The sequence below is a fragment of the Syngnathoides biaculeatus genome, chromosome 11 (assembly GCF_019802595.1).
Source record: "Syngnathoides biaculeatus isolate LvHL_M chromosome 11, ASM1980259v1, whole genome shotgun sequence".
Taxonomy (NCBI): domain Eukaryota; kingdom Metazoa; phylum Chordata; class Actinopteri; order Syngnathiformes; family Syngnathidae; genus Syngnathoides; species Syngnathoides biaculeatus.
In genome coordinates this window covers 8,588,204-8,603,795 of record NC_084650.1, presented here as the reverse complement: position 1 = coordinate 8,603,795, position 15,592 = coordinate 8,588,204, and the positions used below count along the sequence as shown (strand labels likewise).

The 15,592-nt window shown below is 43.7% G+C and overlaps 1 protein-coding gene and 1 non-coding gene across 22 annotated transcripts in view; both read left to right on the top strand.

Moving 5' to 3' along the window:
- The window catches only part of tctn1 (tectonic family member 1), a 125,742-nt gene that overhangs the window by 70,972 nt on the left and 39,178 nt on the right, over positions 1-15,592 (top strand). For 16 of the 21 annotated variants that reach the window (XR_009797272.1, XR_009797271.1, XM_061836088.1 and 13 more), the window contains 2 exons: positions 11,823-11,925; positions 15,046-15,158. Coding sequence is in view for 19 of the 21 variants with exons in the window: in XM_061836086.1 (XP_061692070.1) it covers positions 11,823-11,925; positions 15,046-15,158 (216 nt within the window). In the remaining 2 variants the exon portion in view is untranslated. The remainder of the gene's footprint in view (positions 1-11,822; positions 11,926-15,045; positions 15,159-15,592) is intronic. The other 5 variants (XM_061836092.1, XM_061836080.1, XM_061836091.1 and 2 more) reach the window with 1 other exon arrangement.
- Positions 4,429-4,501, top strand: trnai-gau (transfer RNA isoleucine (anticodon GAU)). The gene has a single exon. It is a non-coding gene; the product is annotated as a tRNA-Ile (tRNA).

Sequence of the window (15,592 nt, the reverse complement as noted above, 5' to 3'; positions counted from 1 at the left end):
CTGGAAAAAAAAAAAAAAAAAAATGTTACAAAACAACTTCCAGAAGGAATTAATTTTGTAAGTAGAGGTACCACTGTAGTTGTTGGAGATATTAAGGATGAGAAACATTTTTCAAGTTCAAGTAATTTTATTGCCTGATGTGTTATACATACATGGCATACAAAATACCTGAAATAGCATTCCTCTCAGACCTGCAGTGTTATAACAGACAGTTAAAAATATATGAATAAAATATAAACAAACCGGTCTGTCTAAGGGGAGCACGATCAACTGGTTAGAGTGTTGGCCTCACAGTTCTGAGGACTGGGGTTTGAATCCTGGCCCGGCCTGCGTGGTGTTTGCGTGTTCTCCCTGTGCCTGCAAGGTTTTCTGGGTACTCTAGTTCTGTGATGCTGTGTGTGGCTGCTTATTTGAACATGCTCCTGTGCTGATAAAATTGTCCTTGAGTGCTTCTGATTAGCCCTGCGGGGACACCCGGATCGTATTCTTGGCTGGCGTTGTTACTTTAACCCAGGGGTCAGGAACCTATGGCTTGTGTGCCATATCTTGTTCTTCTGATGGTTGCATATGGCTCACAGAGCCCTCATAACGACATACTGTACCTGTGATTTCAATTGTACAGGCACCGCAAATGACGCAGAGACAGTTTGTCCTAGTGGGGTTGCCCTAGTTTGCCTTGGCAGTTGATGTGCACAGGCGCAGAAGCGTCAAACGCAGATCAGGTCGGAACAACTGATTATAGAAATGCTTTTGACAAAGGTTGCTCAAAGAAAAAAAGATGAGTACTGAAGTTTCAACAAGAATGGACAGCATATGTGGAGAGAGAGGGTTCTGCTGTTTGTCTAAATTATAATGATAAAATTGCAATGTTGAAATTCAACATTCCACTTCAACACACGGCTTACTGTGTTTGCATCAGAATGTCCTGCGGGGTGCAGTAGGAAGAAAGCATGTCAAGAGCTACTTTCCAGAGTCGGAGTTAGTCAGCAGCAAATCCGTGTTTGGACCCAACAAAGTGAATGGAATTCAGATTGCTTTGCTGGTGCTTTCGCAGTTGTGATAAATGGAAAGCAATTCACAGATGGGGATTATGCTCAAGCATTTGTACTTGATGTTTCCAATAAACATTTTGACAACTTTGCATAAAGACAAGATAATCAAACCAATAAAAGACTGCCTTTGTCGGCGAGAACTCTTCACCATTACAGGAACATGATGGCAAATCAAATTGAATTACGTTCATGATTAACGGATGGAAGTCCCAGTGGCTGCATGAAGCTGAATCTAATGACGTACGAAAAGCCATCAGCAAAGCCATGCAGCATGTTAGCTGACTTTGTTGAATTGCGCAGTCCGGGACGCTATCGTTCAGCTATATTTCGACAAAAGTGAAGACACAGCAATCATTCACGCGTTTTGTTGATGTGTACAGTAAACGGCTATAGTCCATCTTGTTGTCCAGCGAGTGTATGTTGGTCAGAGTGATGAAAGGGAGATCTGGCCGGTGCGGGTTAACTGCTCACCTTCCTCAGACACCTCCGCGCTTTCTCCTCTTCAGCTTCCTTTTGGTCAGAATACCGATTTCAAGGCTGGGAAAAAAAATAAATAAATATATATGTGTGTGTGTGTGTGTGTGTGTATATATATATAATATATATATATATATATATATATATGTGTGTGTGTGTGTGTGTGTGTGTGTGGTGTGTGTGTGTGTGTGTGTGTATATATATATATATGTCTGTGTGTATGTATATATATATATATATGTGTGTATATATATATATGTATGTATATAATATAGTACCTTGTGAAAGTATTCCGCCCCCTTGAACTTTTTAACCTTTTGCCACATTTCAGGGTTTAACATAAAGATGTAAAATATTTTTTTGTCAAGAATCAACAAGTGGGATACAATCGTGAAGTGGAATGAAATTTACTGGATATTTTAAGCTTTTTCAACAAATACAAACCAAAAGTGGGGCGTGCAATATTATTCGGCGCCAGTGCATTAATACTTTGTAACGCCACCTTTTGCTGTAATTACAGCTGCAAGTTGCTTCGGGTATGTCTCTATCAGTTTTGGACATCGAGAGCCTGAAATTCTTGCCAGCCTTGTAAAACAGCTTGAGCTCAGTCAGGTTGGATGGAGAGCGTTTGTGAACAGCAGTCTTCAGCTCTGCCCACAGATTCTTGATTGGATTCAGGTCTGGATTTTGGCCATTTTAACACCAGGATACGTTCATTTGTGAACCATTCCATTGTAGATTTGACTTTGTTTTGGATCATTGTCCTGTTGGAAGATAAATCTCCGTCCCAGTCTCCAACAGGTTTTCTTCCAGAATGGTCTGTATTTGGCTCCATTCATCTTCCTATCAGTTTTAACCATCTTCCCTGTCCGTGCTGAAGAAAAGCAGACCCAAACAGTGAGGCTGCCATCACCATGTTTGACAGTGGGAATGGTGTGTTTCGGGTGATGAGCTGTGTTGCTTTTAAGCCAAACATATTGTTTTGCATCTGTTCATCTGAACAGAGCACCATCTTCCAAATGTTTGGTGTGTCTCCCAGGTGGCTTGTGGCAAACTTTAAACGAGACTTTTTATGGATATCTTTGAGAAATGGCTTTCTTCTTGCCACTCTTCCATAAAGGCCAGATTTGTGCAGTGTATGACTGATTGTTGTCCTATGGACAGAGTTTCCCACCTCAGCTGTAGATCTATGCACTTCATCCAGAGGGATCATGGGCCTCTTGGCTGCATCTCTGTTCAGTCTTCTCCTTGTTTGAGGTGAAAGTTTAGAGCGACGGCCGGGTCTTGCTGAGATTTGAAGTGGTCTGATACTCCTTCCATTTCAATATGATTGCTTGCACAGTGCTCTTGGGATGGTTAAAGCTTGGAAAATCTTTTTGTATCCAAATCCGGCTTTAAACTTCTCCACAACATTATCTCGGACCTGCCTGGTGTGTTCCTTGGTCTTCATGACGCTCTCTGCAATGTAAACTGTAAACAGAACCCTGAGACTCTCACGGAGCAGGTGCATTTTTCCAGAGGCTTGTGTACACACAGGTGGATTCTATTTGTCATCATCAGTCAACATTGGATCGTTCAGAAATCCTCACTGAACTTCTGGAGGGAGTTTGCTGCACTGAAAATAAAGGGGCCTGATATCATTGCACGCCCCACTTTTCAGGTTTTTATTTGTTAAAAAAAGTTTCAAATATCCAATAAATTTTGTTCCACTTCACGATTGTGTCTCACTTGTTGTTGATTCTCGACATTTTTTTTTTTTGTACTTTATATCTTTGTTTGAAGTCTGAAATGTGGCGAAAGGTTCAAAATTTCAAGGGGGCCGAATACTTTCACAAGGCACTGTGCGTGTGTATGCTATATTGCAAGTTCTCCCATTTAGAAATCATGGAGGGGTCTGAAATTTTCATCGTAGGTGCATATCCACTGTGAGAGAGATTATCTAAAAAGAAAAATCCAGAGATCACAATGTATAATTTTCTAACAATTTATTTGTGTGATACAGCTGCAAATAAGTATTTGAACACCTGTCTATCAGCTGGAATTCTGACCTTCAAAGACCTGTTAGTCCACCTTTAAAAGTCCAACTCCTCTCCATGTACTATCCTGAATCAGATGTACCTGTGTGAGGTCGTTAGGTGCATAAAGACACCTGTCCACCCCATACAATCAGTAAGACTTAAACTTGTAACATGGCCGAGACCAAAGAGCTGTCCAAAGACACCAGAGACAAAATTGTACAACTTCACACGGCTGGGAAGGGCTACAGAGAAATTGCCAAGCAGCTTGGTGAAAAAAGGTCCATTGTTGGAGCAACCATTAGAAAATGGAAGCAGCTTCTCCATCTTCCCTTCCTTGGAACCTCACTGGCAGTTCTGTAAGTGAACTGTTTTCATCATGGGTTGTCCACACTGAACACCATGTTCAAGCATAAGTGTGTCCACATGTGCACTTGGCACCAGGACACCCGAGGTCACAGTTCGATTACCGACTATGGTCGTGTCATCGAACTTGTGGCCATATGTCTTGGACACTCAGATGAAGAAAGGGGCAGAGCGGTCAAGAAGGAATCTTAGTGATATGATGGGGACCGACTTGACAAAAGTGTCAAACTTTGTGAGGCAATTCTGTCGACTCCACTCATTAATTTTTTGCTAGGCCCCATCAAATTTGGCCAATGGGGGACAGTCACGTGACGTCATCAATACTGCATATACGTCTAAGCAAGATGTTTTTCAAATTTAAAAGCAATATGACCAATTTAATGAATAAAATCAGAAAGTATACATTTCAAATTATTATTTGCGAGATATTTGTTTATGGTCTGACAAAACTCGAAAATAAGGCCAAAAAAAATCATGTTGTGACATTTTACAGAATTTACTTCCATAGCATTACTGGAGGCCCTGTAGCTCAGTGGTTAGAGCACTGGTTTGATAAACCAGGGGTTGTGGGTTCGTATCCCACTGGGGCCTCCACTCCCTGAGAAGGGTTGCGTCAGGAAGGGCATCCGGCGTAAAAATTGTGCCAAACATATGTGCGTTCATCTGAGATGACACGCTGTGGCGACCCCGAAAGGGACAAGCCGAAAGAAACTTTACTTTTACTTCCATAGCATTACTGAACATGACAATTAAACATTAATTTGTTTCAGAAATATTAGTGTTTATAACTTCTTATTCAGCCCCTTAAAGTTTTCAACATTTAGGAAAACGTCTTTCGCAATTCTTGCATGTACATCAGCAAACTGCAGCTGGTACGTGTATGTGGATATTCATTGATCTTTTTGTTTACAGATGCACTTGCACCGTCTTGTGCATTGCCATCCACCTGTCCTGGAACCACATCTGGTCCCACAAACTCTTGCACCCTTGCATGCATATTTGACTAGTTGGCTGCAAGCTTCAAATGCTATTGGCAGCGTTGTCCAAAAAGGGAGCTAAGCTTAGCTTGTCCTTGTCCAGACTAAGTTGCTATTTTGCCAGCTTGTTTCGATTTTTCCTTTGGTGTTGGACACTTGAAGAGTGGAAGGGAGTTTTTCTTGATGGGGTCAATCGTGGGCAGTCTACCAAAACTGATTGAAGATATTCATCATACTGGCTCTTTCCAAGTTTTTCCACTGTACGGACAGTGTTGCTCACTGATTCATTCATCACATCCCAATTATCCAGCATCAACAGTTCTGCAGTGTCATTCATGAAATGATTCCCCATATCACTGATAGTCTTGGCAAGGCTCAAAACTTGCCCTCTGAAGCTCTGTTGAGTTGATCAACCTTCCTCATCTCAGATCCCGCTGTAAAACTTGCTTCTAACTCCTTTAGCATTCTTGCTTGTTCAGGTCCTGCAAGCATCCACTTTTGAAATGCTGACAGGTTTTCAGTGAGTCCAACAGCATCACCAGACACTTTCACAATGTCAGTGTTGTTCTCATGGGCCTGGTCGATTGGGATTGCCGAGAATCTGTTTGCGGTCTTGAACAGAACCCACTGTCCATGCTTTTCAAATTCATCTTTGAGCGTTGGAGGCAGATTTTCCATGTCCCTTGTGTACAGGGATCCAGCGAGCATAGTTGTGGTAATCCATGCTGAAGAACCAAGGCACCAAGGCTTTCATTGAGATTACATACAAGTGGAAGTTGGCCTCCACGGAGTGGAAGAGCAGTCCCAGGACCTCAAAGTGCAGGATAGTGTCCCAAACCTTAAACGTTGGGCTTCGGCTGATCAAGTCATGTCTCCAGGTCTCTTTTGGATCTTCAGTGTCAGGTTTACCAGTTGACAAGAATGCGTCTTCTTGAAGCTTGGCCAAGGTCACAGCACCGACTTGATGTGCTGTTTGTGTTCTTACGAGATGGCACCAGAGGAGAAAGGAGTCTGAGGTTCCAGAGGAAGCAATACCTGCTTGGGTGAGTGCAGCAGTCCAACCTGAATTTAGTCTACAATGGTTTTCCACACTACCATATCTATATGGAGTCCTCCAAACATTATGACATACCGATCTTCTCCATGAGTCTTTGGCTGGATGTACTTTGCCAGGGCATAAAGTGGAGCATCAATGGCCAGAACAGGAGCTTTCCTGGGGTTCAGGAACTGTGTGGCCTGTAGATTGACATCCATGCTGTGCTTGATAATCGTAGCTGTGGGGGCCTTCTCAATAAAAAAAAGTGGCAAGAGTTGTGTCAGAGCTGCCTGTTTGTCATTTAGGAGTGAGTCACCTTGTAGTGCTGTATGGTAAGCTGACCAAGCTATGGCATCACCCTTTTCCAGTTTCTCTTTGTTGAGAAGTTCCAGTACCTCCCTCAGCCACTGTTGTCCTTCATGTATTCCTGCAGCCACAGTATCTGGTTCAGACTGACCAGCACTGGTGAGGTTGGGTAATTTTATAGTATTTTCCTCGAGTGCAACTGCTGGCACTATTGTGAAACCTTTTGTGAGCATTGCTTTGCATCTGGAGGCAGGTGTTCGATTGTTTCTCTGGGCTGTCCCATGTTTGTCTTTTTTGGAGACTGGAATAGACTAATCCCTGTAGTATGCATGTAAGCTATCTCTTTAGGTGTATCCTCAGAGTGACTGTTTCAATACAGAAATATAATAATACCATTGTGCATCATAAATCTTGGTGGACACCAAGAGTGAGGGATGCCGTCAAGCTGAAGGAGTCCTATCGGGCATTTCTGGCCTGTGGGACTCCCGAGGCATAGGTACTGGCTGGCCAAGCAGAATGAAGTTTTGGTGGTCGGTGAGGAAAAAACTCGGGTGTGGGAGGAGTTCGGTGAGATCATGGAGAACGACTTTAAGACTGCTTTGAGGAAATTCTAGTCCACCATATGGCATCGTGGGAGGGGGAAGCAGTGCACTGTCAAAACTGTGTATAGTGAGGATGGGGCACTGCTGACCTCAACTTGGGACGTTGTGAGTCGTGGGGAGAATACTTTGAAGACCTCCTCAATTCCACTCGCATTCCTTCCCATGAGGAAGCAGAGTCTAGGTTCTCTTCTATCTCTGGTGTTGAGGTCACCGAGAAAGCTCTTCGGTGACTCCTCGGCGTTCCTAAAGGCTCTCAATGTTGTGGGGCTGTCCTGGTTGACACGCCTCTGCAGCATTGCGTGGACATCGGGGACAGTGCCTCTGGATTGGCAGACTAGGGGGGATGGTCCCTTTTTTCAAGAAGTGGGACCGAATGGTGTTTTCCAACAATAGGGGGATCAAACTCCTCAGCCTCCCTGGTAAGGTCTATTCAGGAGTGCTGGAGAGGAGGGTCTGTCGGGTAGTCAAATCTCAGATTCAGGAGCACCAATGGGGTTTTCGTCCTGGCTGTGGAATAGTGGACCAGCTCTACACCCTCGGCACGATACTCAAGGATGCATGAGAGTTCGCCCAACCAGTCTGCATGTGTTTTGTAGACTTCGAGAAGGCGTTCGACCGTGTCCCTCTGGGAGTTCTATGGGCGGTTCTTCGGGGATATGGGGTACTGAACCCCCTGCTATGGGCTGTTCAGTCCCTCTATGACTGGTATCAGAGTTTTGTCCACATTGCCAGCAATAAGTCAGAGTCATTTCCGGTGAGAGTTGGACTCTGCCAAGGGTGCCCTTTGTCACTGATTTTGTTCAGAACTTTTTTGGACAGAATTTGTCGGTGGAGCCGAGGCATCGAGAATGTCCTGTTTGGTTCCCACAGCATTGCATCTCTCCTCTTTGCAGATGATGTTGTTCTGTTGGCTTCATCAAGCTGTGTTCTCAAATGCTTAGTGGAGCGGTTTGCAGCAGAGTATGAAAAGGCTGGGCTGAGAATCAGCACTTCCAAATCTGAGACCATGTTCCTCAGTCGGACAAGGGTGGTGTGCCCTCTCTCAGTCAGGGATTAGATCTTACCTTACCTTTAGCTGCTGTTCCGCTGCATTGACAACAGCCAGAGGAGGTGGCCTGCCCAACGCCTCCCCGGTTAGGTGTTTTGGGCATGTCCCACCGGAAAGAGACCCCAAAGATGACCCAGGACATGCTGCAGAGACTATGTCCGTCGGCTGGCCTTAGAACTCCTTGGGATCCTCTGGAACCATGCTAAAGCTACTGCTCTTGTGAAACAACCCTGAAAAGAAGTAGAAGATGGATGGATGGATGGATGGATGGATATTTCAGTGAGAAGAAATAGTGTGATTTTTGCAATTTTTAATGTGTTTTTTTTAGTTAAAGGTGACCCAGAGGTGATTGTTTTAATAATTTATAGAACTCCAACATCCAGTAGAACATTTATGGAGGATTTTTCAAAATTGCTGACAGTTATTTGTCCTGACTCCAATTATTTTGGCACAATGGGAGAAAAACATGCATGTTGACAATGACATGGAAATAAAATCCAAAGAACTCTTTGCTATGCTTGACACATTTGATATCCTCAACATATTAACCGTCCAACTCACACTCAAGGTCGTATCCTAGACTTGGCTATCCCTAAGGATGTTGAAATTCCATCTAATTACATCAACGATATGGCTATTGCTGACCATTTTGGTGTATTTCTTCAAAGTTCCCAAAGTTCAGACAACCTGTGTCTATTAAGAAAAGATGCAAAAATGAGAGTACTGCCCCTAAGTTCATCGACAGTGTAGCTGTGCCACATACAGTGAATGCCAAGACAGTTGATGAACTTTTGGAGAATTTCACATTGAAAATCTCAAATGTAATGAATGCTGTCACTCCTGTTAAACCCAAGATCATCTTGAGGTGGCCTAGAACACCGTGGAGTACCACAATGATGGTCGAGATCTCTAAATCAAAGTGTAGGAAAGCAGAAAATAAGTGGAGAAAAACTAAACTCAAAATTGACAATGACCTCGACAGACTATTTTAAAACAAGAATTAGTCAGGTCTAGGCAATGAAACGTCAGCAATATTCACACTATGTCTGGTGGTCGTGCAGGCCACCCAAGCAAGGAGCTTGGGTGAGCAGTTCAGGACGCTAGGACGCCAAGCACCATGGTTCCTACGGGGCCACTCAGAGGAAAGTGTGTGAAAGGCGTCCTAATGACAAAGCAGGAACCAAAAAGGAACAGGTAACTGCTATGTGTGAAGCACTACCAAGGCAGGACCGAGAGGGGGCAGCTGCTGCAGGTTGAGAACCGCCGAGGCGTGTGCAAGAGGCGATGGCAGCTGCTGTTGGTCGAGCACCGCCAAGTCATGGACTAGAGGTGACTGCTGCTGCTGGTTGAGCACCAACGAGGCATGGGCAGGAGGCAGTGGCGGCGGCAGCTGCTGCTGGTTGAGACCGGTGACTCGTTTTTCCTTCTGGGTCCTGTTTTGGCCAATTTATTCTGTCACAAACATGGGACAAGGGGTAGGACCAAAATGCAAAACGCCGAGGCAGTGATATGATTTCGAGTGTGGTTTTATTCCAGGCAAGCGTCATACGCAGGAAGACAGTCCAACAAAGGCAATGGCACAAAACACATGGCAAAAGGGAAGGTCCAAAAACATGAAAACAAGGTCGGATAACTACTAAACAAAGACAAGACTTAACTAGACTTGTCTGTGGTGCCACAGGAATACTGGCCCATGGCAGGGAGGCAATTACACTACAAGAATCTTGTATTCTTACACAGACTCATGTAGTATCATACCATGAACTGGCAAGTAGTAATACAACACACAAGGCTTAAATCCATGGCATAATTAGAGCCATTAAGCCGCAGGTGATTAGCTGCTGCCGGAGGCAGCCACGCACCGGGCAATGGCCTGGCCACGCCCCTGACACCTTCCAGGAAAGTGTAACTACGAGCTGGAGACGGTGTGTGGAAGAACTTCTATTGTGTCTCCAAAAGCCGTTTCCCCCAATTGATGATCCCACTCTTTTTAACCGTACTGCTGGACTTGCATATTTGTGACCACCCTGGCCACTATCCATACAAAACATAGCGTTGTATTTCCATGCCCCTTTTTTGGTGGAGAGCCTACCCTTCCCACTTGGATGGTTTCAACAATGTCAGCGATGGTTGGGGGCTATTTTGGCTGAATAGGTGATTGATTAATGTGTGGATGAAACTGTATCAAGAGCACAAGACATTTGCATCTCATTTATGCTCTCTGTGGCACTTTCCAAGAAGGCAATTAATGTTTTTTACAAGGTTAATAAGTTGATTAAGGTTGGGGGGGTTCATCATGGAAGGCTGACTCCTCTTTAAGGGAGTCATTGAACACAGAGAGGAGTACCTCTTAGAGTGCTTGATCATTGAATGTACGACAGCGAATGTACAACACGTCATGGAATTCCTCTATGGTAGAACCCTGGTAGATGGAAAGGCTGCATCCTTTCCAAGCCCTACATAGTCAAATATTGTATGCATCTCTTTAATGAAGCCGAGTAGGTTGCGCATACCTCTGCTCCTGAGATAAAGTCCAAAGGTACGCTATCCTTTATCGGTCTGAACTGTATTTGTGGTTGTTGTTCCAACACGAATGGGCATTGCACCAAAAATGTCGGACATGACCCAAGGTTCCCTTCATCCGATATGGTAGTGGGCACCAAATGTTCTCTGAATGTCTGTGAAGGTGAAACCGGAACAGGTCCATGTAGAGGCTGATTCGGTGTTTGTAAAGTGGCACGCTGGCTTTGCAAGGAGGTGAGTGTCTGATGGAATTCTTTTATCTTGCCAATGTCTTGGTGGAGAGCTTAATTAATTGAAAACCTAACCCCATGTTTTTGTACTTCAAATTCAGAATTTCAGCCAGATAAGGGAAACTGCAGGCTGGTGTCCAGGTGATATAGGAACTGTTGAGGTTGAAGGTGAAAAGTAAGAAATACATGATCAGGATCTTTATATCTCAGAACAGTGAGATATATATGACTGACAGATTGACTACTTCATAAGATCTGGCAACGAGGTGGAGTTAAGGAATGGCTCAAGTACACACTTTATTATGATGAAATGTAGCTCTTCCGTCCAATTCATCGCTCCACTCTTTCCCAACCACCACCACACACACACAGGTGTTCGGGTTGCTTGGGCAGCAGCCCTGACAGCAATAGTTTCTTGGTGACGGATAACGTTAGATGTCATCATTGCAAATCCTTTCCATTCTCGTGTCACAATTTTGTCAAAACACAGAATCCATGAATCCAAATGAAATTATTTTTGGCAAAATAAGTCGAATAGCTTTTATCCAAAATGCTCATCGTTTTTGAAGTACAGTCCTTTATAAAAGCAATAATAACTTGAACCAGGAATTTGCTAATTTGGTTTACTGTCCTAAATAAGAATGAAAAGGACACATCACCTTTATCCTTGTTTCGTTCAGTTGCTTGTATGTGCTGTATGGACATTGTATGTGTATTTGTGTCCTCCCACTGCAGCCGTCTTGTGTGAAGTCTCACATCTCTCAACAAGCAACATGTGCGATCAGACAGCTCGCATTTCCTAGTTTTCCCCCAAGCTTTAGTATTCTTTGAAATCCCTTTGAAATTATTTGAAAATATTGTCTGTGATTCTGGATGTGCATATGTTATGAAATTGTTTAAATTTTGGAGCAGCCATCTCTTCTAACTGAAACCTCCCACATTCGCTGAGCTGTCCCTGACAGATGTCCAGATAGGGGATTAGGATGCGGTTTATGTAGATTGCAGCTCGTGGGCACCAGTATTCGGATTCATTTACATACGCAAGCAGATGTGAAGACAGTGATTTTGCATATACTCTCAACTTGTTTGCAGAGTGAGAACATTTCTACCGTACAGATGTATTAGTGAATGCGGCCCAATATTCTTGTTATAATGTAATCTTTTAATATTGTTTGTTGTTTTTCTTTCAGTATGGAGATGTAATCATGTCCACTCAAGTCAATGGAAAAAGACAAATATTTTTCTTGCCAGCGTCCAGTGTTTCTTTTGAATGCGTTGACCAGAATCCTGCAGGTAGTAAATACGATTCATTCACAGGTTTTGTTTGGTTAAAATAGTTTTGGTTGTTCTATATGTTTGATCAAATGTGACTGTTATTGTTCAGAGTGGACAAAAAGTAGTGGCAATGTTGGTACAGTTTGGGCCTATTCAGATAAAATGTGAAAATTACACAGACCAGTGCTCAACGAATATGAGTATGAGTGGGTTCACTTTGTGCATGCTCTTTAAAACGTTCGCAGTGAAGATAAAAACAAATTTCAGAATATTGATGGTAAGATTTACCTGTGGAGGAATTCTTGTGAATCAATAGTTAAGCTAGTCATTACAACTCAGCAAACATCAATAGCTAATATGGCACTAGCTGCATGTTTTGACACCAATTAAATTGTGTGCATGGCCCTGTGTGAAAAAGGAATTACCTGCCTTGGTAATTGTGAATTATGGCTAATCACAATTTTTGATTAATTTTCACTGACCAGACCCAAGTCTTATTACAGTGGGCACAGAAAGTCTTCAGAACCCCAAAATTTTTCACTATGTAATATTGCAGCCATTTGCTAAAATCATTGAAATTTATTTACACGCAACACAACATATTGCCAGAAAAACAGAATTGATTTTTTTTTTCTTGCAGATTAAAAAATAAAAACTGAAATATCACACAGCCGTAAGGACAGTGGTACCTCTACTTATGAAATTAATCTGTTCCAGAAGTCATTTTGTAACTTGAAACATTTGTAAGTCAAAACACATTTTACATGTAAATAGACTAATGCGTTCCAACTCACCCGCCGCCAAAAATAATCAAATTGTGCAAAATTTAAAGAACAATACAAAATTATGTTAATTAACTTAAAAATAAGCATTCTAAGTGTACATAATGTAAAGAATAATTTTAAAAATATATTTTTATTTACCGTTGGCGTTGAGTGCATGACAAGCAAAAAGGAATCAGAGGGACCCTGACTAATATTCAGAAAGGAATTACAGACAAAAGTCATGCATGGTACAGATATTGACATTGACAGATATTGATTGGCTATAAGACCTTGGGAGCTGAAATGGAAAGAGTATCAGACCACTGCAAATCGACTAAGGCCCGGCCTTCCCTCTAAACTTTCACCGAGTACAAGGAGAAGACTGATCAGAGATGTAGCCAAGATCACTCTGGATGAACTGCAGCAATCTACAGCTGAGGTGCGAGAGTCTGTCCATAGTACAACAATCATTTGTACACTGCACAAATCTGGCAATTATGGAAGAGTGGAGAAGAAAACCATTTCTCAAAGATATCCATAAAATGTCTCGTTTAAAGTTTGCCACAAGCCACCTGGGAGACAAACCAAACATGTTGAAGAAGGTGCTCTGGTCAGATGAAACCAAAATCAAACTTTTTGGCCACAATGCAAAATAATATGTTTGGTGTAAAAACAACACAGCTCATCACTCTGTTGGTGCAATTGAGAATGGAAGAAGCTCAACATGACGGTCAATCTCAATTGGAATGGAGCTCCATGCAAGTATCACCTCATGGGCTCTCAATGATCCTTAGAACGGTGAGGAATCAGCCCAGGACAAGACAGGACTTGGTCAAGAGCCTGAAAAGAGCTGGAATAATTGAATCATTTTTCAAAATCTGTTTATTTACCTTTGGCATTGGGTGACTATGCAAAGAGAAGGGTGACTGACAGGCAAAAGGCCTTGTGGCGGATGGAGCAGGAGGCAAAAGTTTGACAGACGAAATAAAACGTGTCACACATAACTTAATTCCACTAAAGTTTCTTGGAGACCATCATGAAGATCAATAAACTTCCAATAAACACAAAGGAAAAAGGCGTACTTTTCCAATGTGCGCTAGCTTGTGACGCGCTAGCGTGATTCAGTGACAGTCGAGTGTGCAAGGGAATCAAAAAGTGTCATGAGTAAAGATTGGCATCCCTCGTAGCCAATGGGATAGCAGAAAGATATAAAATAGAAAATAATAGTTTGGGGTGTACCACGTAATCCATCTCTCATAATGTTACAAAAGATCTGCGTACTTATGACAGGTGTGCTAAATGTGTCGATGCTTCAGTGCCACGTCCGCCGGTCACGGCTTCGGCGCCACGTCCGCCGGTCACGGCTTCGGCTGGGTGGCTCATCTTCGGCACCGAGGTGGCTTATCATGGTGCCAAGACGGGCCGCTTCACGTTGTTGTCATCGCATGTGGCTGAGTGTGCCGTTGCCGACCGGGTTGTTCATAGCCGCTGCCGTCGTCCGCGATGAACAACACCACCGATGGCGGCAGTGATGAACAATTGTTTATGGCGCACTCAGCCGCGAGCAACGACAACCCCGTAAAGCGGCTCGGCTCGCCGCCGAGGTGGGTTATCACGGGGGCGAAAATTAGCCACAACGGCCTTGTCAACAATGCGAAGCCGGCTGGCTCGGCTTTCCCAGCCTTGTCAACAAGGTTGAGCCGGGGACCAGCCTTGTCGGCCGGGGTGCCTCTTCGCTGCCGGCCTTGTCGGCCGGGATGCCTCGTCACTGCCGGCCCTGTCGGCCGGGGTGGCTCGTTGCTGCCGGCCTTGTCGGGCAAAGTGGCTTGTAACGGTGCCGGGCTGCGATGGCTAATCTCCGCCGCGAAAGTGGATCGGACGGGGAGCCGGTTTGGCTGTGATTGCATATCATCTGAATATGGCTCGAAACAATAGGGTAATATTGCCTCGGTAACTTCACTCGGTTGTGTAATGTTCTCTTCTTCGAAAAGAGCTTCCGTGTAAGAAGGGGCGTGTTCGTCTCCCATAGTAGGGTCCACAGCGTGTTTTCAATCGCGAATGTCTGGGATGATGTCACGGACAGGAAATGCAGCCAATATGGGAACCACTTGGATGTCGTCGAATGACACTTCCACAACTTTCCGCATTGATGACATGTTCTCCGCTCATATTTATTTTTTCGTATAGACATTCAATGTTATATCTATTTTTCATTACAAAATCTATTTAAGAATGTTTATAGGGATGACACTTGACTTTTAAACTGCAGCCACTATGACCTGACCCCAGATACTGTAACTGAAAGAAGATGGATGGATTATTCTGAGAGATTTGTGCATCAGTGGAACTAAACTTGAGTGTCCTTTTTTTGCAGCTTTCCTGGTGGACAGGAGAAATCGTTGTTCCCGGCGTGTCGTTCTGAAACAGGATTGTACCTCTGTACAAGCCCTAAACCTAGATACCTACAAGAACACCATGCTCTTTGCTGTGAGTTACACTAAACATATCATTGTTATAGTTTTACCGCTGTCAGTTATTGTATTGCATGTAAGCATTCGGCGTAGAAAAAAAAAAAAAGCTTGTGGTTCCAATTTCCCAACCGACCCAAAAAATTCCTGCCAACCCGAACATTTTTACACCACGTAATAAAGATGTGAGGGATGTGGTTCTCCATGGCGACATGCGTGCATTTGTGGTGTGCCGCTTGCGCATATGCGAAAGCACAGTTATGTCGGTCGGGTGTTTGACAGCAGCCGCGGTGGGCGTGTGCCACTTCCTCGTGCGGGCTCCTGTACATTATTCCCCCATGATTATGTTGTATATTTAAGCCTTGTTTTTCATGCCACTTGTTTCCAGATCGTTGTGTGTATGAAAATGCACGAGTGTTCACGAGCGTCAGCGAGCGAAACTACCTTGTCCCA